This window comes from Capricornis sumatraensis, chromosome 9 (genome assembly GCF_032405125.1).
Source record: "Capricornis sumatraensis isolate serow.1 chromosome 9, serow.2, whole genome shotgun sequence".
NCBI classification, from domain to species: domain Eukaryota; kingdom Metazoa; phylum Chordata; class Mammalia; order Artiodactyla; family Bovidae; genus Capricornis; species Capricornis sumatraensis.
Window position 1 is genome coordinate 48,704,873 of NC_091077.1, and position 22,587 is coordinate 48,727,459.

Here is a 22,587-nt window from a genome sequence, read left to right on the forward strand (position 1 = left end):
GAACACCTCTGTTTCCTCTGGATGCCTCCTTCCCCACAGACGATCCCCAGGAACACTCCCTTTTCTGGGAAGGTTTTTTCTGTCCCACTGAGGGGCTAAGGCAAATTGGGACAAATCATAAACATTTAGGGTCAGTTAAAAAAAATTTCAAGGGTGGGAGAGGATCTCTTTAAAAGCTTGGGAAGAAGGAAAAATGCATGAGTAGCGACTTCTCCCAAAGCACTCATTCAGAGAGTACTCATGTGTGCAGAGTTTCAATCTGGGATGATGAGAAAGTTTTAGAAATGGGTATGGTGATGGTTGCAGAGCACAATGAGTGCAATTAATGCCACTATATTGTACACTTCAAATGGCTAAAAGGATGACGTTTATATTATGCATATTTTATGACAAGAACAAATTTTTAAATAAGATATACTATGTTATACACTTGGCACAATATTTTTAAATATTTAATGAAAACCTAATAAATGTTAGCTATTTTTAAAAAAACCAACCAACAACAACAAAAAAAACACCTCCCCTAGGAATCAATATTGGTACAGGTCTGCCCAGAGCTTTCCTTTCTCTCCTCCTCCAACAGTCATCCTCAGTGGTTAGAACTGTTTGAAGTTTCAAGGTCAAATGAGTGTTAATGAAATATCTCCTTCTGAAGCTGTTTTGGAAAAAAAAAAAAAACTTAAAAAAAAAGTCCCACATCACAGATCTCACGCCCATTGTCTCTATCTTCCTTCTTCTCCAGACCTAAACCTGACCTTGCCCTAATGACCCAGGAACTATTTCCTAAAGTCTTCATTAAGTTTCCCTTGCAGGCACCCGATGGAGGTGGTGAGTACGGGTTCTCTAAGGCCCTTTAGCTTTCTCTAGAACCCAAGTCCACGGGCTGCCCTTGGTCCTTATGCAGGTGAGACGGTGCTGGAGGCCAAGCATCCACCTCTACAGGTGGCTGGGCCCACTCCGTGGGAGGCTTGATTCCGACACTGGGAGCTGGGGTGGGTTTGGTTCCTCTGCTGAGGGGGCCTCTCCTACAGGAAGAATGCGTGGCCACCAGGTGGCAGTGGTACCATCCACGGTGTAAAACGCAGGGCACGTCTGAAGGTTATTGAGTATACACTCTGGCCCCTGGGCTTCCCTGGTGGCCAAGAAGGTAAAGAATCTGCCTGCCATACAAGAGACCCGGGTTCAATCCCTGTGTTGGGAAGACCCCTGGAGAAGGAAGTGGCAACCCATTCTAGTATTTGTGCCAAGAGTATTTCACAGACAGAAGAACCTGGCAGGCTACAGTCCACGGGATTACAAAGAGTCGGACATGACTGAGCGATCCGCTCAACACCCTGAGAAGAGGGCTGAGGTTCAGACACACAGAAAACATTCCACTGACCTCTGAGGACTGTGGTCAACACTGTCACAAACTAGGACTTTACAAGGGCTGGTAAGGATACTGTCTCCCACTAGTGCCGATAGCAGCAGTGGTGTGACGAGAGCAGCAGTATCACTGAACACTGGCTTGTAGGCTCTACATGATGTATCTCATTTGATCCTCAAGTGATCCTAGAAGGGCAGGGGCTCTTTTCACCAGATGAGAAGGCAGAGGCTTAAAAAGGTTGAGGATTTACCCAGCGTCTTATGGTCAAGAAGTGACAGAGCTTTGCTGCTGGATACTGAACCTCCTCTTATCCTTGCTTTACACCTGCCATTCCTCCCAGAGGCTTCCTGAGAATGGGTGAGCTGGCCTTCTGCCTTGGCACTTGTCGTTTATCTATTAAGTTTTATCTTCTGCCTGCTTGGAAAACATCTAATGCCATTTATGCTACAAAGTCAGTTGTGTAATGCACAAACAGAACAGAGAGTATTAAAGATGGTGTCTGCTTAGGGAAGGTGGGGTGCTCTGGAGCCAGACATGGATTTGAATCCTGACCCTGCCACCTACCTATTAGCTGGAGACCCCGCATAAATCCCACCCTCCATAAGCCTCAAAGCCCACATTTGTCAAAAGAGGGTTATAACCTCTGCTCACAGGGTTGTTATAGGATTAAATGAAAAAACATGTGGTGCCATGTTTTAGAGGAAGCAGTGTGTGCTCACTCAGTCATGCCCGACTCTCTGCGACCCCACGGAATGGGCCCACCAGGCTCCTCTGTCCATGGGGATTCTCCAGGCAAGAATACTGGAGTGGATAGCCATGCCCTCCCTCAGGGGATCTACCTGACCCAGGGATCGAACCCACATCTCCTGTGTCTCCTACATTGGCAGGCGAATTTGTTACCACTGAGCCACCTGGGAAGCCCATATATGCAGTATGTATTCCAGGCAGCTGTGAAGAGATGGTTTTTATGTCCTGAATTAGGCCCCAAGTTGCCTAACATGAAGCAAAAAGGGAACATAGAAACAAGAACATAGAAATGACCCTCCTAGCTGAAGTCCTGTACAACAAAAGTAGCTAACTTCTGTTGAACACGTGTTGTCCCTGGGCTCCATGCTAAACACCTGAACTACATACTTACAACTCCTTTGGTCCTCATAACAACCCTACCTGGCTTTAGTACAATTTCCCTGCTAGAGAAAAAGAAACTGAGACTCAAAGCTAAGAAGTGGGAGAGGAGAAACTAAACCTAAGTGTCTCATTCTCAAACCTATGCTCTTAAACCTTACACTAACACATCCTCACACAGGATCAGTGGGTCAGTGCCCTCACTCCACACCAAAGACCCACGGAACTCCTCACCATTCCATACAACCAGTGTTGCCCACTGCTACTCCTAGAGGCCGGGGCGACCAGGGAAGCACTTGATTCTTCACACAGCACTCACCTGGACAAGGTAATCCCTCGGCAAGAGAGGGAGACGGACATGTTCCATCAGTTTTGCCATGTGCTCTAAACGGGTCTCTTTCTCATAATTGATCCATGAAATCACAGCTTCAAATACCTGTTAAGGAAAACCGAAATAGGGAACTTTAGCAAAGGATAATAACTTTAAAATAGCTTTCAATCTCTTCAACCTCAAAAAAGAAAGAAAAGTTACAAGTCATCCACAAAGGCATTTAACCTAAAGTCTAATAGTGAAAACATTAATAAAAACAGAATATATTTACTACCTGATGTCATGTCAGAGAGTGCTCTCTCTGCCTCCCTCATACACACACACACACACACACACACACACACACACACACACACCTGCTGCCCCAAACATAGAATCATCCAGGTTCATTGCAAAATAAAAATCAATTCCAACAGTTACCCCAGGGTGGAAATGCAAAGAAATAACTCTGAATCAAATTTTACAAAGTCTTCCCAAGAGGACCAGAAGCCCTGGGGGCAATGCCTTCATCACACAAACCCTTCTCTTCATCTATTTCCCATGTTCGTTTAATGCAGAACAAAAACTATATAGATGTCCCCCACAAAAGTTGGTAATAATGGTGAACTGATGACCAATCTAGATAGTATATTCAAAAGCAGAGACATTACTTTGCCAACTAAGGTCCACCTAGTCAAGGCTATGGTTTTTCCAGTGGTCATGTATGGATGTGAGAGTTGGACTGTGAAGAAGGCTGAGCGCCGAAGAATTGATGCTTTTGAACTGTGGTGTTGGAGAAGACTCTTGAGAGTCCCTTGGACTGCAAGGAGATCCAACCAGTCCATTCTGAAGGAGATCAGCCCTGGGTGTTCTTTGGAAGGACTGATGCTAAAGCTGAAACTCCAGTACTTTGGTCACCTCATGCGAAGAGTTGACTCATTGGAAAAGACTCTGATGTTGGGAGGGATTGGGGGCATGAGGAGAAGGGGATGACAGAGGATGAGATGGCTGGATGGCATCACTGACTCAATGGATGCGAGTCTGAGTGAACTCCGGGAGCTGGTGATGGACAGGCAGGCCTGGCGTGCTGCGATTCATGGGGTCGCAAACAGCTGGACATGACTGAGCGACTGAACTGAACTGAACTGATGACAGAGAATGGCAAAAATTTCTCCTTGGGTTGAACCTTTCCTTCGAGGAGAGATTTCATTTCTATACAAATCAAAACAGGTCTTGGAACCAAAAAGGGGAATCTATGGTTTGACTGTTTGCCTTACTCAAGGTTAAGTTCAGATTCAAACCCTGCACCACCATACACACAGACACGCATAAACATCAGCATTGGTAAGACAGCAGGGAAACCACCACTGTTTGTGGAAGCTTAATTAACATGGCTTTTTAAGAGGGGAAGGAAGAATTTGGCAATAGCAATCAAAAATTCAAATGTGCGTATCTTTGACCTAGAAATATAACTTTCAGAGCTCTAGTCAACAAAAATATTTACACAAGTGGTGCAAGAATATGTGTTCCAAGATGTTTGCTGCAGGATTTTTGTAAGAGGATAAAGAAACTATCTGAAGTCCACTAGTGGAGAAATTATTAAACTAATTTTGACATGGGATATTTTCAGCTGTTAAAAACAATAATAACAACAACTAATAATAAGACCAAACACTTTCTTGTGCCAGAAAGCAAGAAAGTACTCAAAGATCAAGGTGACACAACAGACAGACCAGAGCGAGCTGGACAGGGCTTTTTCATTGCCAACATTTGGGACAATTTAAACAGAGTGAAGTAAGCCAGAAAGAAAAACACCAATACAGTATACTAACACATATATATGGAATTTAGAAAGATGGCAATGACGACCCTGTGAGCAAGACAGCAAAAAAGACACAGCGGTGTATAACGGACTTTTGGACTCAGAGAGAGAGGGAGAGGGTGGGATGATTTGGGAGAATGGCATTCTATCATGTATACTATCATGTAAGAATTGAATCGCCAGTCCATGTCTGACGCAGGATACAGCATGCTTGGGGCTGGTGCATGGGGATGACCCACAGAGATGTTATGGGGAGGGAGGTGGGAGGGGGTTTCATGTTTGGGAACACATGTAAGAATTAAAGATTTTAAAATTAAAAAAAAATAAAAAATAAAAATAAACATCTAACAGGATAATGAATAAGTAATTCAGCGCTGACTGGGAAGGGGCCAAAGAAAACTTTTGGTGATAATGGATAGTGTCTATATGTAGATAGAGAGGGAGCTATATAGGCAAGTGCATTTGTCAAAACTAATCAAATCTTACACTTAATATCTATACATTTCACTGTGTGTAAATCATACCTCATTTAAAATATATTTAGTTAAAAGAAAAAGATAGCAATGAACCAAAACCCAAAGAATAAAAAGAATCCATACTTTAAAAAGTACGGGAAGGCTGCTCTTCACAGAAAAGTGCCAGCTAATAAGGTAAAAGCACAGAATTAAAAAAACATCACTTTGCAACCACAGATATAACTGATTCAGCCAGTGTCGCCCACAGATGCTGAGACCATTGGGTGAAAAGTCGTTGGGAACAAGATATCCACAGTTCCCAAGCGTCATCTGACAGAACACTTATCAGTCACACAGGGAGAGTGGGGGAGATTCAGACTGGCTGATCTGACAGATACCACCTTTACCAAGTGGTCAAAGTTAACACCACTAACCACCACTTAGGTTAAACAGGCCAAATTTATACTACACTCCTGAACGCGACTTAATGAGAGGGAATCAGCATTCTCTATGCAGTAGTCTTTCTAAAACGCTAAACCTGAACCTTATAGCAAAGAAATAGACAACTGCATGTGTGGGACACTCTTCAACATAAGTGTCCTGGATTCCTCAAAACTGTTAGCACTGGGGACATCCCTGGCCACCCAGGGGGGACACAGGTTCAATCCCTCGTGCGGGAAGACTTCCCATGCTGAGGGGCAACTAAGCCTGTGCTCTGTAGCACAACTACAGAGCCCATGTGCCCAGAGCCTGGGGCCCACAAGAGAAGCCACCACAATGAGTAGCCCATGAACCACAACTAGAGAGCAGCCCCCACTTGCCACAACTAGAGAAAGCCCAAGTGCAGCAACAAAGACCTAGCATAGTCAAAAATAAATAAACAAAAAAATTTTAATTGCCATTTTAAAAAGCTGTTAGCACTATGAAAGACACTAAAAAAGGCATGGAAACAGAAGATCCCCTGGAGAAGGAAACGGCAACCGACTCCAGTATTCTTGCCGGGGAAATCCCAAGGACAGAGGAGCCTGACAGACTACAGTCCATGGGGTCTCAAAGAGCTGGTCATGACAGCATGCACGCTTAATCTTCTTCTTCAGAGACACAGAACTAAATGCAAGGCATGATCCTTATTCGGTCATGGATTAAAAAGAAACAACCATGAAAGACTTTTTTTGAGACTGTTAGGAAATTTGAATGCCAACTGTATATTAGAAAATATTATTGTGTCAGTGTTACATTTGTTTGGTATGATAATGGTTTTATGGCTCAGAAAGAGAATTTCCTTGTTCTTAGGAAGGGCAAGCTAAAATACTTTAGGGTAAAGTGTCATAATGTCTACAATTTGTTGTCAAAAATAAAAATTAAATATTTAACAAAATAAAAGATTATAGAGAGAAAGAAAGAAAGCAAATGAAGCACAATGTTAACAAATAGTGAATCTAGGTAAAGAATATATGAATGTTCATTCTTTTCCAACTTTACCATAGGTTTGAAATTTTTCAAAATAAAAAGTGGAAGGGAGAAGAAAAAAAATCCTAAGAGAAAAGGTAAATACTACAGAAAAATTTACAGTTTCAAAATTCACAAGTTGAAATGAAAGCTGTATCTCCCAGTGTGGGTTAAAAACCTCCAATTTTTCTTATTCTAACTGTGTATTTGTGTGTATTGATATGTTACTAATGCTTTGGTCCTATTTCCTAAACACGTACTTAAGTCAGGCTGAGAATACTCGGATTGGATGAGATATCAGAAAGGAATCCATCAGAAAGAAGAGAAGGAAGAGAGATGAGTGGAATGGAACAGAAGGGAAGGAGCAGTATACATGTGTAGTTTGCTCTCATTTCTATATAAAATAACCTACATGTGTACAAACACAGACACACATGTCATGGAAATCCTCCTTGTCTAGTTCATTTCTAAAAATTATTAACTCTCACGTAGCTATGTGTCTCAACCTTATTGCATTATACTGTAAATAATTGCGTGTCTCTTCAATTAACCCTTAAGATTCATAAGAACAGGGACCTTGTCTTTGTTGGCACATAATACACATTCAAATGTATTTAAAGAATGAATGGACAAAAGAGTTCAGAATGAGCTTGTAAGCAGGCCGGAGCAGGCAGCAGGGTTAGGGAAGCAGAGCCAGGCCCTAGAACCAAAGGATGCCAGAGATGCCTGGCTTTGCTGGGTTAGGTGATGGACAGCCACACCTGCTCTGTTGCGCACACTGCCTTCCTCTTCCCTTTACTGGACTGTGATTCCTACAGGGTAAGAAGGGTATCAGCTCTGTCTCTGCACTTCCTGCCACCAAGCACAGTGCCAGGCACAGAGCGCATGGCCGGATGAGAACGCTTTCCTAAAGAATGAACAGCAGGGCCTTGAGTAGTTAGGATTTGCTGATCACACCGTTCCCTGTCAATCAGCATAGTCTTTGTTACAGAAGCTGCAATGCAGGCTGAGTCTAATGAAGTCGATATTTAACCTTATCTTTATTTTTGGCTTGACTTGTCTAACTGGTTCCGCTCAGTTGCACTGTTTACCTACTCAGCTGTGAAAGCCACAGCACTTGGCAGCAACGGTGACCTTCTCCACAGCTAGAGGAGGTCGCATACTTTTTTCATTTAGATGCCATGTTTGGAAAATAAGCAAATGAACTTCAACTAGCCTATGGGCCTACAATCGTTCCCAACAGCCCCTGCTGTCAAAGGAGTGGCCAAGGCAAAGGGGCAACAAGTAGAAGCAGCAGCAGCTCATGTCTAGCAGCAGCTCGTGCCCAGCACCACACTCTCCAGAAATACCATAACCCCGGACTCTCCTGACGGCCAGTGAGTATACGCTCCGGCCCCGTACTGAGTGACTCACTCAAGTCCAGAGCCAGAAAGCAGCAGAGCTGGGTCCACATACTCCCATCTCTAATGCTCAGACTCTTTCCCGTTATTCTCAGTAGCTACCCAGTTGGCAAACCTCAGCCCACAGGCCACATGCACCTGTTTTTGTAAATAAAATTTTCTTGGAACACAGCCATGCTCACTCATTACAAATCATCTACGGCTGCTTTCACACTTTAATAGCAGAGCTGAATTGAGAGGCTGTGGCCCACAAAGCCTAAAATATTTACTCTCTGGCCCTTTAAAGGAAAACTGCATAAAGCCCTGGTCTGTTAGATCTAAGCAGCAACCCTGTGGCTTCAATCATGGGACAGGGTAACGTCTACTCAGATGAAAACTTTTTTTTTTTTTTTTTGTGGACCCCATGATGAAATAACCAGTTGCCCCCAAGGCACACTTAGTGTTTCACTTTTAGACAAAGAAAGTGAAAGTCACTCAGTCGTGTCTGACTCTTTGCAATCCCAAGAACTATACGGTCCATGGAATTCTCCAGGCCAGAATACTGAAGTGGGTAGCCTTTCCCTTTTCTAGGGGATCTTCCCTATCCAGGGATCGAACCCTGGTCTCCCGCATTGCAGGCGGATTCTTTACCAGCTGAACCACAAGGGAAGTCCATAGCATCATTTCCTCACTGCTTCATGTTTCAGAACCAATTTTTTGAGTGCTACAAGGTTGCTACATGGAAAGAAGATGGAGAAAATCGGATTTCATAGTCCTCAGCTCATACCTCTGATGGAAGCACAAGCCTTGGTCAGAAAACACTAGATGAACCTGATCCTTCCACTCTACCCTCTAAGTTATAGAGGGAGCCAAGCCAGACGTACCTGCATACTGAGCAAAGAGGGTAGCCCTGGGGCACTCTGCCCTGCTTGATTCATGCTGACCTACGGCAGAAACCCAACACAATGTTGTAAAGCAATTATCCTCCAATTAAAAATTTAAAAATTAAAAGAAAAATAACATGTTCTGAGAATGAAGAGGGGGACTCAGATTAAAATAGGGCACGGCAGTGACTTGGCAAGGGGAAAGGTCCAGTTAAGGGTGATTCTCACCCAAACAAGGGATGGGGAAATAAGCTAGCTTTGAGAACATCAGGGGAAAATCTATATTCCTACATGGACCAGATTTGCTACTCAAGATTGAGAAGGACTAATTTCAGCAGTAACAGCAGGCACAGTCCTGAGCATTTTACACGTATGACCTCATTTAGTCCACCCTAGACTCTGTGAAGGAGGTACCACTGCTCACATTTTATAGATGAGAAAACAGCCTTAGAGAGGCTGGCAACCTGTGCATGACCCTTCTGCCAGGAAGCAGTGGATCTGAGACATGGACTCACCTCTAATGCCAAAAATTCAGGTTTAACATTATGCAATATAGCATCTCAGAGGCACAATTATTTGAAAAACCTGGGCATACTGTTGAGCTGGGAAACTATGTTTCTAAATCCAAAATCCTAACTGCACCCTCCCTGTCATCCTAGAACATCCCCTGGTACATTTTTCTTTCCTAGGGACTGAGCCAATAGCATTTGCCAAATGCACTGCCATGATTTTAAATCAAGAAGACAGCACTTCCAATGTGATACACACACACACACACACACACACACACACACACACACAGAATATGAATCAGCCATAAAAAAAGTGAAATTTGCGACAACATGGATGGATCTAGAGGATATTATGCTTGGTGAAATGTCAGAGAATGACAAATACCGTATCATCTCACTTATATATGGAATCTAAAAGACAAAAAAACAAATGAACAAACAAGACAAAATGAAAACAGACTCACAGACAGAGAATAAGCATATGGTTGCCAGACAGAAGGAGGGTGGAGGGATGGGTAGAACAGGTGAAGGGTACTAAGAGGTATAAACTTCCAGCTATAAAATAAGTCATGGGGATGTAATATACAGCATAAACAATACAGTCAATAATATTGTAATAAGTGTGTGGGGACAGACAGGTACTAGACTTAACGTGATCATTTCATAATGCATTTCAGTGTCAAATCGCTATGATGTACACCTAAAACTAACAAAATATTGTATGTCAACTATATTTTAATAAAAACCTTTTAAACTTCAATAAGATTACTTTAAAAAAAAAAGACAAGACAGCATATCCAGACACAAGAGTGATTCTGTCATACTTCTGCGCTCTTTCTCAAATCAAAACTTAACAAGAGGTGTGTTAACTATATTCCCACTCCTGGCCACACACAGCATGGGACACAGCTGGGAGTAGTGATGGATTGGAGCTGGCCGCAATTCAGTGTCTAGTGACATTACCTTGGTGGAAATATTTACACCATGGAAATTAGCAAAGGGATCAGCAAACAAACCAAAGCTCTTGGAATTTTTTATTGGAGAGCCAACTGCTAAACATTTACCAGCATATCACTGGTCTGAAGGCTCCCCAGACTCTAGGAAAACATCATCTAGTTGCCCTCATCTCTCAGATAGTATCATCATCTTAAGGTTTGACACTGAAAAAGCTCTTTCTTGTAGTTGTTTCATTTCAGACCCACAAGAGTTCTGTGAAACAGCTAGGGACACTCACAAAAAGAGAACTTGAGGTAAGACAGTGAGAAAGTGGTCTACCCAGTCATGATGTCAGGGCAGCAATCACAACTACTGCTTTCAGTCTGCACTTTCACAGCACCCTGTGCTCACGAGCCGCATATTTATTTGCATGTGTGTTTGACAATATCTGTCTCCCTCCATGTAACTGTAAGTTCCATGAGGCTAGGAATCTTGTTGTTTATCTGTTCATCAATGTCTCTCCTGTGGCTAACATAGTATCTGTCACACAGAAAGCACTCAAGAAATATTTCTTGAGAGAATGGATAGATTAATCAAAGCAGGAATGACTAGGCACATGGTTCTTTCTCTTCCTCCAACAGCACACTGCCAGAAATCTGACTTCATATAAACAAACACAATGACAAAACTATAACAATAACAGCACCTTGCCTGGAAATTGTTCTCCAGGTTTCCACTACTGTCTACAGCCAGCAAAAGACTTCCACTATGATTCACTATACAAAGGATACGGGAAAGGACTGAAGCACAATGGTTGGACACAAAGGCCTCCAAGCTGACAGACTACTTCAGCTGTACTGATCCTACACATGACGGGAACATGACCCAAGGAGGGACAACAACTTCTAGCCAACACGGCATACTGAGCTGACTTAGAAGGAATCTTCCCCTATAGCTCTAAACACATGAAAAAATGGTATAAAACCAAAAAATAGATTTGAGCCATACTCAGAAGCAAGAGGTAAAGGCTGAGTGCTTTAAATAACAAAGGATTTAAGTCTGGGAGCTGAATGAAAGCTGAGACCAAAATGACTCACGGGCTTGTAGAATTCTGATATGGGCTTTAATGGTTCAGGACAAGTATCCCATCAGGTTGAATGTGCAGGCCACAGGCTCCTTGAGGACAGTGTAGCCTCAGCTGTAAAACCGGCAATAGATGAACTCCAACCATCTGCTATGGGAAAGTGGAAGGAAGTTCACCATCTCCTATGGCCTGGGGAGTGAAAACTTCATCTTCAAGAAACCAGAACCCAAGGCTCATGTCACATACAGATGTGGGGGTTGAATTACTACTATCCAGGTGGTACAAGAGGTACTCAAGACAAAAATATAAAAACTATTTCCAAACCAGTAAATTTGTTCTAGAAGGGGCACCTTCACAGCCCAGGATAACCCAGACTCCTATGGATATAACACTCTCTGAAGATGGTCTCACCATCAAAACATACAGATCACTAATGAAATGAAAATTGACAGACACAATAATTAAAAATTATTTGGGGCAACCAAAGAAAGGTGGCTTCCTTCATGTGTTCCTCAAAATACTAGAAGCCAGAGACATTCCATAGTAAAGAGGTTCTAGGACCCAAAAGAGTCTGGGGAGCACATCAGATACAGCTACAAATCCCTTTTAGAGATTCACGATCCTCATCAATATACAAATGCTCAGACAAGTCCCACAGTTTCTCAACCTGGTTCCTTTGTTTTAGCCACTGTCTCCCAAATGCATCTCACTTGAACATTTTTTTTTTTTTACCTAAAACTATCTCATACCATTAGGTTTTATAGCATGCAGTTGGGTAAACACTGGCCTAAAGAAGAAAGCCCTCACTTCCTAACCTTCTCCACAACCCCTACTCCCTTCCCAGCCTTATCTTCCAGTTCCCTCATCAAAAATCCTTGATTTGCATTACACAAATTATTTTCCCCTCAGTAAGTTATTTCAAACTTTCATGCCTATATTCCTACAATTCCTTCAACCTGAATAGATTTCCAAAAACCCAACTTTTCATTCTCCAAGTTTTAGTTCAGATATTTCCTATCCTATGAGGCCTTTCCTATCCCCCAAATTTGGAATAAAACACTCTAGGGTGCTTTCCTTGAAGTTTGATTACAGCCAGCTACTTTTCTCAGCCACATTATCAGTCTGTCTGCCCACCATACTGCAAGCTCTTTCCTCTTTTTTTGGCCATGCCTCACAGCTTACAGGAACCCACCAGGGACTGAACCTGGGCCACAACAGTGAAAGCCCAGAATGCTAACCACTAGGCAACCAGGGAACTCCTCCAAAGTTCTTGAATGGTAATAACTAAGGGTCTCCCCATCAGGGTGGAGGTTCCTTAATGAAAAGCAGGGCAGCAGACACAGTCAGCTTCAAATCATAGAACCATCTACTGTAAATAAGCCTCAGGTTCCTCCTCTGCAAAATGGCCTTGCGAGTTGTTTTAAGAATTAGAATGATGTGCAAAACAGTACTCTGGGCAAAAGAAGTCAGGCACAAAAGCATGCAAGATTCCATTTATAGAAAGCTTAAAAGCTGGTAAAACTGATCTATAAGAAGTCAAATAGTAGTTTGGCTTCTTGAAGTGGAAGGTAGTGACTGGAAGGAAGACCCTGGAGTTCTGTTTCTTGATCCAGATGCTGGCTTTGTAAAAGTTGAGCCGTGCACTTTGCATTTGCTCATGTCTCTGAGCTTACTGCAACATAAACACCTTTTTTTTAACAGTGTGTGAAATAATCACAGTGAGCAGTCAAGGTAAGTTTTTGGTCGTAGTGTGGCAGTATTCCAGTCACAGGTGCTTAGTGAACTGTGCTCTCAGAGAAGAACAGTAAAAAGAGTATCAGTGACTCAGGCCAGATCATTGTTTGCAGGCTGAGAATTTGGCAGGTCTAATGCTGATCTCAGAGGGTGGTAAGGCTGCCAAGAGGCCAGCCTAAGCATAGGACATACTTGCTTGGTCCCTGGATGGTGCCTTGCCAGCAAGCACTCAAGCCCAGCCTACTGGCCAGGGAGCTCCTGCCTGTACCCCAGACCCATCCCTGGAGAGGCCAGGAATTCAGACATGAGGGCTGCTGCTACTGCTAAGTCACTTCAGTCGTGTCTGATTCTGTGCGACCCCAGAGACGGCAGCCCACCAGGCTCCCCCATCCCTGGGATTCTCCAGGCAAGAACACTGGAGTGGGTTGCCATTTCCTTCTCCAATGCATGAAAGTGAAAAGTGAAAGTGAAGTCGCTCAGTCATGTCCAACTCTTAGCGACCCCGTGGAGTGTAGCCTACCAGGCTCCTCCAACCATGGGATTTTCCAGGCAAGAGTACTGGAGTGGGGTGCTATTGCCTTCTCCAAGACAGGAGGGCACACAACACTAAAGACCCCAGGAGACAAGGTCCAATTCTTTCCAGGAAATACAATATCAGAATTTGGCCCCTGATGATAGTTTTAGGAGATAATAGTACATAAAATGTGATCATGCAGAAAGAAACAAATCTGTACTTCTCTTTCTAACACATACTTGACACTAATCTAATTTTTTGAAGAGATCCAACCAATTTCTTGCTGACCTATACCTGAAATGTGGGTCATTTCTCTGTTAGTTCTCACTCTGAAAAGCCTCAACAGAGTTTCATAAGGAGTGGAAATCTTGAGAAGTAGAAACATATTTACCAGCTGAAAAAGCAAAGATTCAGAAAAGTCTAGTACACAGAAATTCAGTGGTCAAACTGCAGTAGAACTTGGTCATATCCCTTCTCCTCACAGTATGTGTGTCCCAGAAGCTTGCCTACCCTGCCCCTGGGTCAACAAGGCTGCGTGTGGTGAGAGTTGAACTTTGTGTCTCAAAGGGGATGCAAGAAACAGGCTATCTGCTCACAGAATTGGCTCTACCCACTGAGACACCTCCCATCAGAAAGACTCAGGTGACTAGGAGGGGCTTGCTTCTCTGCGTCCTTCCTCTACCTGAGCAAGGATGGGGGGCGGGGGTGTGATCACAAAGAACTAGTGATTCTGTGATCCCTACCACATCCATTTGTCCTCTCTCAAATAACAGGAATTTTAAAACAAAAACTACAAGGAGGAAAAACAGAAGAGAAAATGGCAAAGATCCATGCCCCTGTCTGACCTCTAGTTCCCACATTTGTCCTTATTCTCTAGAAAAATATTAAAATTGTCCCCATAATCTCAGCTGGCTCAGGGCAGAGTCCAACCGCAGTCTGCCTTGTCACTTGTTCAGGAAATGTCTGCTGAGCATTTCCTAGTGCCTCCCAGGGCTCTGCGTCAGGACTGTGTGTGACACACAGATGGCTAAGGTACCCTCATAGCCCTCAAGGAGCTTGAGCATAGTAGAAGAGATGAGGCTTGGGCAAAAGCAAGTGCTCATGAGGAAAAACAGCATCTGAGTTCTGGGAGAGGCCCAGACGGTGCTGGGGATGATGGACCAAAAGACAGCTACCAGCCTAGCTCCTACCAGGCACAGGTCATGCCAACCACCCAGACCACCACAGGGCCTGGGAACAGCTTCCCCTTGAGAAAGGCCCCAATCAATGGGTACATGTATCATCTCATTTCATCCCTAGAACACCCCCATAAGATAGATACTATACTATCATCAACCCCCCTTTCACAGATGAGAAAACTGAGATTTAGAAGGGCTCTTTTATTCATTCATTCAACAAACATTTTTTGTATCTACCAAGGACCTGATGGGCTTCTCTGGTGGCTCAGATAGTAAAGAATCTACCAGCAATGTGGGAGACCTGGGTTCAGTCCCTGGGTTGGGAAGATCCCCTGGAGAAGGGCATGGCAACCACTCCAGTATTCTTGGCGGGAGAATCCCCATGGACAGAGGAGCCTGGCGGGCTACAGTTCATGGGGTTGGAAAGAGTCAGACACGAATGAGCGACTAAGCACGCAGCACACAAGGACCTGATGCCACTCTAGCAGTAACCATATGACAGACAAAATTCCTGATTATTATGGTGTATGTGTTCTGATAGGAGATAACTTGTTCAAGGTCGCTCAGCTTGTTAAAGTAGTGGAGCCAGGATCAAATTCAGTTATTCTGGCTGAAGAACCTATACTTTCAAACTTCCAGCAAACAAGCTGTCTGGGCCCAGCCACAGACACTGAAAATCATCATTAATAGTAAAATACCACATTTCCTCTATTTCAAGATGCATAGTTGTAAGACACATCTGAAACCTGGCTGTATTTTATAATATATGTTGAAAGAAACTTGCAGGCTGCAAGTAGAGAAGTAAACTGAAAAACTGATATAACTGATACTGCTGTTTAAGTGTGAATTTTGCTGAATACAGGTTATTTGATTGTCAATGCAACTGAATTTTCTGCAGATGCTAACATTACATAAAGCTGGATTTTAACTTAACTGACGATCCCTGATACTGCTTTGAATACACTCAAAAAATTTTGCTATAACACAATATTGCAAGAAAAAGCCATTGTGCATGTAAGAATTTATGCCTATCACACAATGTAATTAAAAGGGGTAGAAATCAGATTACAGAATCTTCAAAGCTTAAAGGGCTAGCATTCAAATGACAAACACCTAATTGTCAAAGCTTCCAGCTATTAAATTTCCAGAAATAAGCAATCAATTAAGGGGGGAAAAATCATGGGTTTTGCGAAAGAAAATATAGGCAAAACCCACTATTCATTAATAAGCCTCAAAATTACATGGCCAACCTTAAACATACCATGAGTAATATATTTTCTGAAAAGCATAACTCTGAAGTTACACATAATTTCTGAGACCCAAATATGATACACAACATCAATAATGTGAAAAATACATACACTCCAAACTGATTCTACAGAAACAGCAACTCATATGTAAGCATATGAATAAATGAAAGCCACCACAGGCAAGTTTTAAGTGTATATATCTATTGCCATGTTTCTGTTTCTGAAAAGATGCAGTTAACACCATGGTTTATTTTACCATTCAGTTCAGTACAGTTCAGTTGCTCAGTCATGTCCAACTCTGCAATCCCATGAATTGCAGCACGCCAGGCCTCCCTGTACATCACCAACTCCCAGAGTTCACTCAGACTCACGTCCATCGAGTTGGTGATGCCATCCAGCCATCGCATCCTCTGTCATCCCCTTCTCCTCTTGTCCCCAATCCCTCCCAGCATCAGAATCTTTTCCAATGAGTCAGGTCTTCGCATGAGGTGACCAAAAGTATTGGAGTTTCAGCTTTAGCATCAGTCCTTCCAAAGAACACCCAGGGCTGATCTCCTTTAGAATGGACTGGTTGGATCTCCTTGCAGTCCAAGGGACTCTCAAGAGTCTTCTCCAACACCACAGTTCAAAAGCATCAATTCTTCAGTGCTCAGCTTTCTTCACAGTCCAGCTCTCACATCCATACATGACCACTGGTAAAACCATACCCTTGACTAGACCGAAGTTTGTTGGCAAAGTAATGTCTCTGCTTTTCAATATGCTATCTAGGTTAGTCATAACTTTCCTTCCAAGGAGTAAGCATCTTTTAATTTCATGGTTGCAATCACCATCTGCAGTGATTTGGGAGCCCCAAAAAATAAAGTCTGACATTGTTTCCCCATCTATTTGCCATGAAGTGATGGAACCAGATGCCATGATCTTAGTTTTCTGAATGTTGAGCTTTAAGCCAACTTTTTCACTCTCCTCTTTTACTTTCATTGAGAGGCTTTTTAGTTCCTCTTCACTTTCTGCCATAAGGGTGGTGTCATCTGCATATCTGAGGTGATTGATATTTCTCCCGGCAATCTTGATTCCAGCTTGTGCTTCTTCCAGCCCAGCTTTTCTCATGATGTACTCTGCATATAAGTTAAATAAGCAGGGTGACAGTATACAGCCTTGATGTACTCCTTTTCCTATTTGGAACCAGTCTGTTGTTTCATGTCCAGTTCTAACTATTGCTTCCTGACCTGCATATAGGTTTCTCAAGAGGCAGGTTAGGTGGTCTGGTATTCCCATCTCTTTCAGAATTTTCCACAGTTTATTGTCAAAGGCTTTGGCATAGTCAATAAGCCAGTTAACTGTGATTTCCAGCAGTGCCTAACCCCTCTGTGGGGCTCGGTTTCCTCAGTAAAAATTCCAGTTCCCTATTGGAATTAGATGTTCCCCAAAGGTTGGTTGTGGCTTGAATACTGGATATTCACAAGAGGCCATGTGGGACAGTGGTTAAGATTAAGTGACATGCAGACCAACTGAGTGACATTGAACAAGATAGTTAATGCCTCTGAGTCTGCTTCCTTATCTGTAATGTGAGGACAATAGTGATGCCCGCCTCACAGGGCTGAGGTGAAGGCTGAACGAGCTGAAGAACATCAAGCACTTAGCATAGGGCTTGGCAAACTGTAAAGGTTTAAGAATTGGAAGCAGCTTTGAAGCCATCATCATCATCACCATTATGCCTTCTTTAAAGGGTCCATAAAGCATATATAGTGATCATGGGCCAGAAAGTCTTTTCTAAGGACAAAAGATATATAAACCTTTTTTTTTTTAATTTGGAAAAGAGATCTCACTGAATCACAAGTCCTTCCCACAACCACCTCATGAGAGAGGCTTCTGTTTCAAAGAGCGCCATGCCATACCTTCTCTTCTGAAGAAACGGTCAGCTTGTCACTGGATATCAAGCTGCACACCTGGTCCAGACTTAGGCTAAGAAATTCTTCCCCCAGCATCACCTCTGGAAAGTGCTGCTCTGTTCCAAAAAGAAAAAAAGCATAAGTTCAGAAAACAAATTTATAATACACTCCTGCCCATCCATGAACCAAGGCCATGACAATCTGTGGGATTCAGAGCAGAGTCCAGGGAGCTCTGGGGGGAGGCAGGAGGGAGACAGAAAGGTAGACATCCTGGCTGGAGGGAAACCAGCCTTTTAATTCAGCAGCAAAGGCATCCCCCTGTGTAACCCTCTCTCCAGAACATCATCACAGAGGAAAATTGGGCAGAGTTATGAGGTTATATTTTTTCCATTCTCCATGAGATTAATAATGGCGCTGCAGAGAAACTTCGCAGGGGCCTGCCTATTTAATTGGGTTCATTTCCCCTCAAGGCACAGGCTGGCAGAGCTGCAGACAGTGCCCCCTGCCGCTCAGGCAAACAAAAGTGGGTCAGAACTGCTGCATGGCCAAAGTCTCTGGGGGTTCTGGTAGGAAGTCAGCATTAGAAGCTTGGCAGAAGGGTTCATCCCTTCCTGCCCAAGTCAAGCCTGTTATCTCTGGTTCACAAGAAGGCTCAACTAAGCTTCTGTCCAGGTGTGGCGGCAACATGGCTGCCAAGACCACTGCTGGGAATGGTCCACAGCAGCCAGGCCTTCCAAGGCTGTAATAGAGAGGGCAGTTGGGGACAATGAGAACGAGATAAATCTCAAAGCCCCAAGGGCCACATGAGGGAAATGCCAAGAACAATTCTGACCCTGACATTCTCCCAGGCCACCATCCTGCTAATACAGAGGCAGTGAGATGCCAGGGAAGGAGCAGGCACTTCCGAAAGAAGGAATCTAGATTCAAGTCCCGGCTATGTCATTTACGAGCTGTGTCCCGTGGCACCATTCTCCTCATGCGTACAATGGAGATAAAAACCACGTCTCCCTCCCTCCCATGCTCTGATGAGAAAGGAATTGAGAACATGTTTTGCAAGCTGCTTCAAGGTGAACCAGCCCAAGGGCTGACAGCTCCAGGTGCAAGAGTCTCTGGAGGTCACAGCGTCCTTTGTCATTTGCCCCAGACTTTGCTCCTTCCTCAGTTCTCACAACCCTGCACCATCACCCCAGGAGCACCTGTGCTCTTTGCCCTCCAGACCTTTCCCCTTCTTCTGTGGTAGTCCTGCTCTAGCCTGAGAGCTTCTTGGATAATTCCAGAAGCCCCACCCACACCCCTACCAACTTGGTCTGGCTGGTCCCTGGAATGAGATTCCGAGTGCCACCATGTCTGGGAGGCCATGCTGAAACATCAACTCTGCCACAGCTGCACAAGGAAAATAAAATCGGAGCATGCTAATCACACTCATCAACTTCTTAAAAATTAAACAAAGAACTTAAGGTTTAAGCCATTTCTTGTAAAAAATCATTTTGAGCTTTATATGTTGAAAGAATTTCAGATCCAAACAATTCCCATATACCCTTCATCCAGAGTTCCTAAATGTCAATATTTTACTCTCAAAGTCTGAGTTATAAATAATCTTTTCCATCTCTCACTGGCCAAAAAAGGCTCCCCACTTGCTCTCCACTAGCTTAATCATATAACTGAAACCACAGTTAAAGCTTGCCCATCCTGAGGCTCAGGGATGTTTGTATATAACAACACAAAGTTAAAAGTCAGATCCGTTACAGATAGAAGCAACTGTCACAACATAAGAAGTTGGTCTTGCTCCTCTACACATTAATAGAAAAAAAATCTTTTGTTAGAGCATAGATTTTAAGTATGAGATTCAACTATCTAATTTTCAGAATATTAAGACTATAGTTATCTTTTTAAGTATCCATTCTTAAAGAATTTTAAATAAAAGTGAACATCCCATTTCTTTGGATGATGGGAATTCATTCTTGGCCTGGAGGCTTGGAAAGTAACAGGATTCTCCTTATACACTCTTCTGGCCCAAGAAGTCTTTGGACCAGTCACCAGATGCATTGACAACATACAAGAAACAGCAGACAGGAAAACTGACCAAGTGTAGGGCAGAGAGTTCCTGGGGACCAGCATGGCTGAGCTCAGCAGGGGAGGCAGGCCAGCCAACGCCAACATCTCCGTGTCCCAGAGCCATACCTGGTCTTCCCATCTTTATCTTTGGTTGATAGAAAAAAAAAAAAAAAAACTAACATTCAGAAGAGGGAAAAGAATAAGAGGAGGTATAAGAGGAAGTGAGGAAGTACAATTCTGAGCTTTAAGAAATTCTTCCTCAGAGCTCAGAAAGCCAAGAGACAAACTTGGGTTTTGAAAAGGAAGAAAATGGAAGTGCAATGATGCATATCCTAGATGACTTGGTGGACAAACAAGAAGTACTCAAAGATAAAGCAAGGCAAAAGTGCAGCCCTCTGCACTTCCCCATCTCTCACACCCTGGAGCATCGCAGCATGAGTCTGGGTCCCAACTTCAGTTGGCTGCTTCTTTGCCCATCTGGAACCTCCCACTGTAATCCCTTCAGAGATCCTCCCAGGAAGCAGTGTCTGGTGGGGAGGAGACAACAAGGGAGGTGTTGGACAGGAGCTTCTCTCACTCAGGGCTGGCACACCCAGAGACCAAGGAGGTTTGCAAGGCATGAGCAAGACACAAAGAAGGGCCCAGAAAGAAACTCCTTCCCTTCTCCTTTCAGCCTGGGACACAGGGCTGAGCCCCAGAGGAGACCCCTTTCTGTTAGCAACACTCAAGACACAACAGGGTAGAAAAAAATAGGAACAGGCTCCTCTGTCTAACTCAGTTTCCTGGGAAACAGGAGTTGCCCAGAAGACTCTGGACTCAGATCAGCGCTCTTCTCAGGCACTTCCTGGAAAGGACCCACTCTGCTCCCACAAGATACACTTTGAGAATCAGCTTCTGCCTTTAACACTTGTTTGGGAATTTTTTTAAGTTTCTTTTGCTTTGCTGTTAATGTATTAAGGGAGAACGTAGTGACTAATTGTGGCTAACAGTCAGAAGACCTGGGTTTACCTAGCTGCACCTCTTATAGTCCCTTCTTTTCAGGCTCTGACTTCATTAATCATAAAATGGGACTATAAAGCCTGACCTCGATCTCCAGGTTGTTCTGAAGTTCAAAAATGATAACATATATTAGCCTACCTTGAGATCTATAAGAAACTCTTTAAAAATGAAGGAGAAATATCACGTGCACATGTACCTGCATTACGAATCCCAGTTCTGCAGGCAGCACTGCTCGCCAGTGGAGAAGCCATTTCCACAGCATCAGTCATCCTTTGAGACTGCAGGACCTGCCAGTGAGGCTGTGGACTCAAAGGTCTCAGAATCCCACTTTAATTCCACTGAGTTCCACAAACTTTCTAGTGATATAAGTATTGAATTTCCTAAGGCTGGAGTTTTCTCATCCACTAAATGGAGCTAATAATAGCACGTAACTCATAAAGGTGAGATGGGCACTAGATAAATATATGTACAATAATTCCCATTTCCTGAGACCACTGCAAGTGCTCAATAACTGTTCATACATTATGGGCCAAAAGCAGTGTTTCTTCAAAAAGGAAGAAACTAGAGCTGGCGTCTAGAAGGAGACAACTGGCTTACAAAAGGGTAACACAAGACACCAGTGACTTCAACCCAAAGTACACAGGGCCATGCCAGGAAATGCACTCCAGATTCAATAAAAGAAGGCCAATTCAGAGCATATCTAGAAAACACCAACAGCCCAGTCTAGCTAGAGCCTAGGCTGTATCTTCATTCATCTAACAAATACATACAGAGCCTCCACCAAGTATGGGGAACTGTGCCAGGCTCCCTGGGAGGTAGAAGAGGCAGACAAGGCTCAATCTTGGGGAGCAGGTGGAATGTGCAAGGGCATAGGATCTTTGAACCACAGGCAGGCCCCCATGAAAGAGGATTCTCCAAAATAAACTTTCATCTTATCTAAACTTATCTAAAAATTTCTTATCCTCTTGCTTTTTTCCCCTTTAGGGAGGAGTGCAAACAAACCTCCCCGCCCCAAAAAAATAGTTAATTAGTATCTGGTTAGTTCAGTTCAGTCGCTCAGTCATGTCCGACTCTTTGTGACCCCATGAATCGCAGCACGCCAGGCCTCCCTGTCCGTCACCAACTCCCAGAGTTCACTCAGACTCACGTCCATCGAGTCAGTGATGCCATCCAGCCATCCCATCCTCGGTCGTCCCCTTCTCCTCCTGCCCTCAATCCCTCCCGGCATCAAAGATTTTTCCAATGAGTCAACTCTTCACATGAGGTGGCCAAAGTACTGGAGATTCAGCTTTAGCATCATTCCTTCCAAAGAAATCCCAGGGTTGATCTCCTTCAGAATGGACTGGTTGGATCTCCTTGCACTCCAAGGGACTCTCAAGAGTCTTCTCCAACACCACAGTTCAAAACCATCAATTCTTCGGTGCTCAGCCTTCTTCACAGTCCAACTCTCACATCCATACATGACTACTGGAAAAACCATAGCCTTGACTAGACAGACCTTAGTCGGCAAAGTACTGTCTCTGCTTTTGAATATGCTGTCTAGGTTGGCCATAACTTTTCTTCCAAGGAGTAAGCATCTTTTAATTTCATGGCTGCAGTCACCATCTGAAGTGATTTTGGAGCCCCCCAAAATAAAGTCTGACACT

General features: G+C 43.6%; 1 protein-coding gene across 1 annotated transcript in view; it reads right to left on the minus strand.

Annotated features, from left to right (window-relative positions):
- Positions 1-22,587, minus strand: part of KLHL3 (kelch like family member 3) — a 77,099-nt gene that overhangs the window by 36,466 nt on the left and 18,046 nt on the right. The window contains exons 3-4 of the mRNA XM_068980233.1: positions 17,894-18,003; positions 2,811-2,927 (exon numbers count right to left, since the gene is read on the minus strand). Of these exons, the coding sequence (XP_068836334.1) occupies positions 2,811-2,927; positions 17,894-18,003 (227 nt within the window). The remainder of the gene's footprint in view (positions 1-2,810; positions 2,928-17,893; positions 18,004-22,587) is intronic.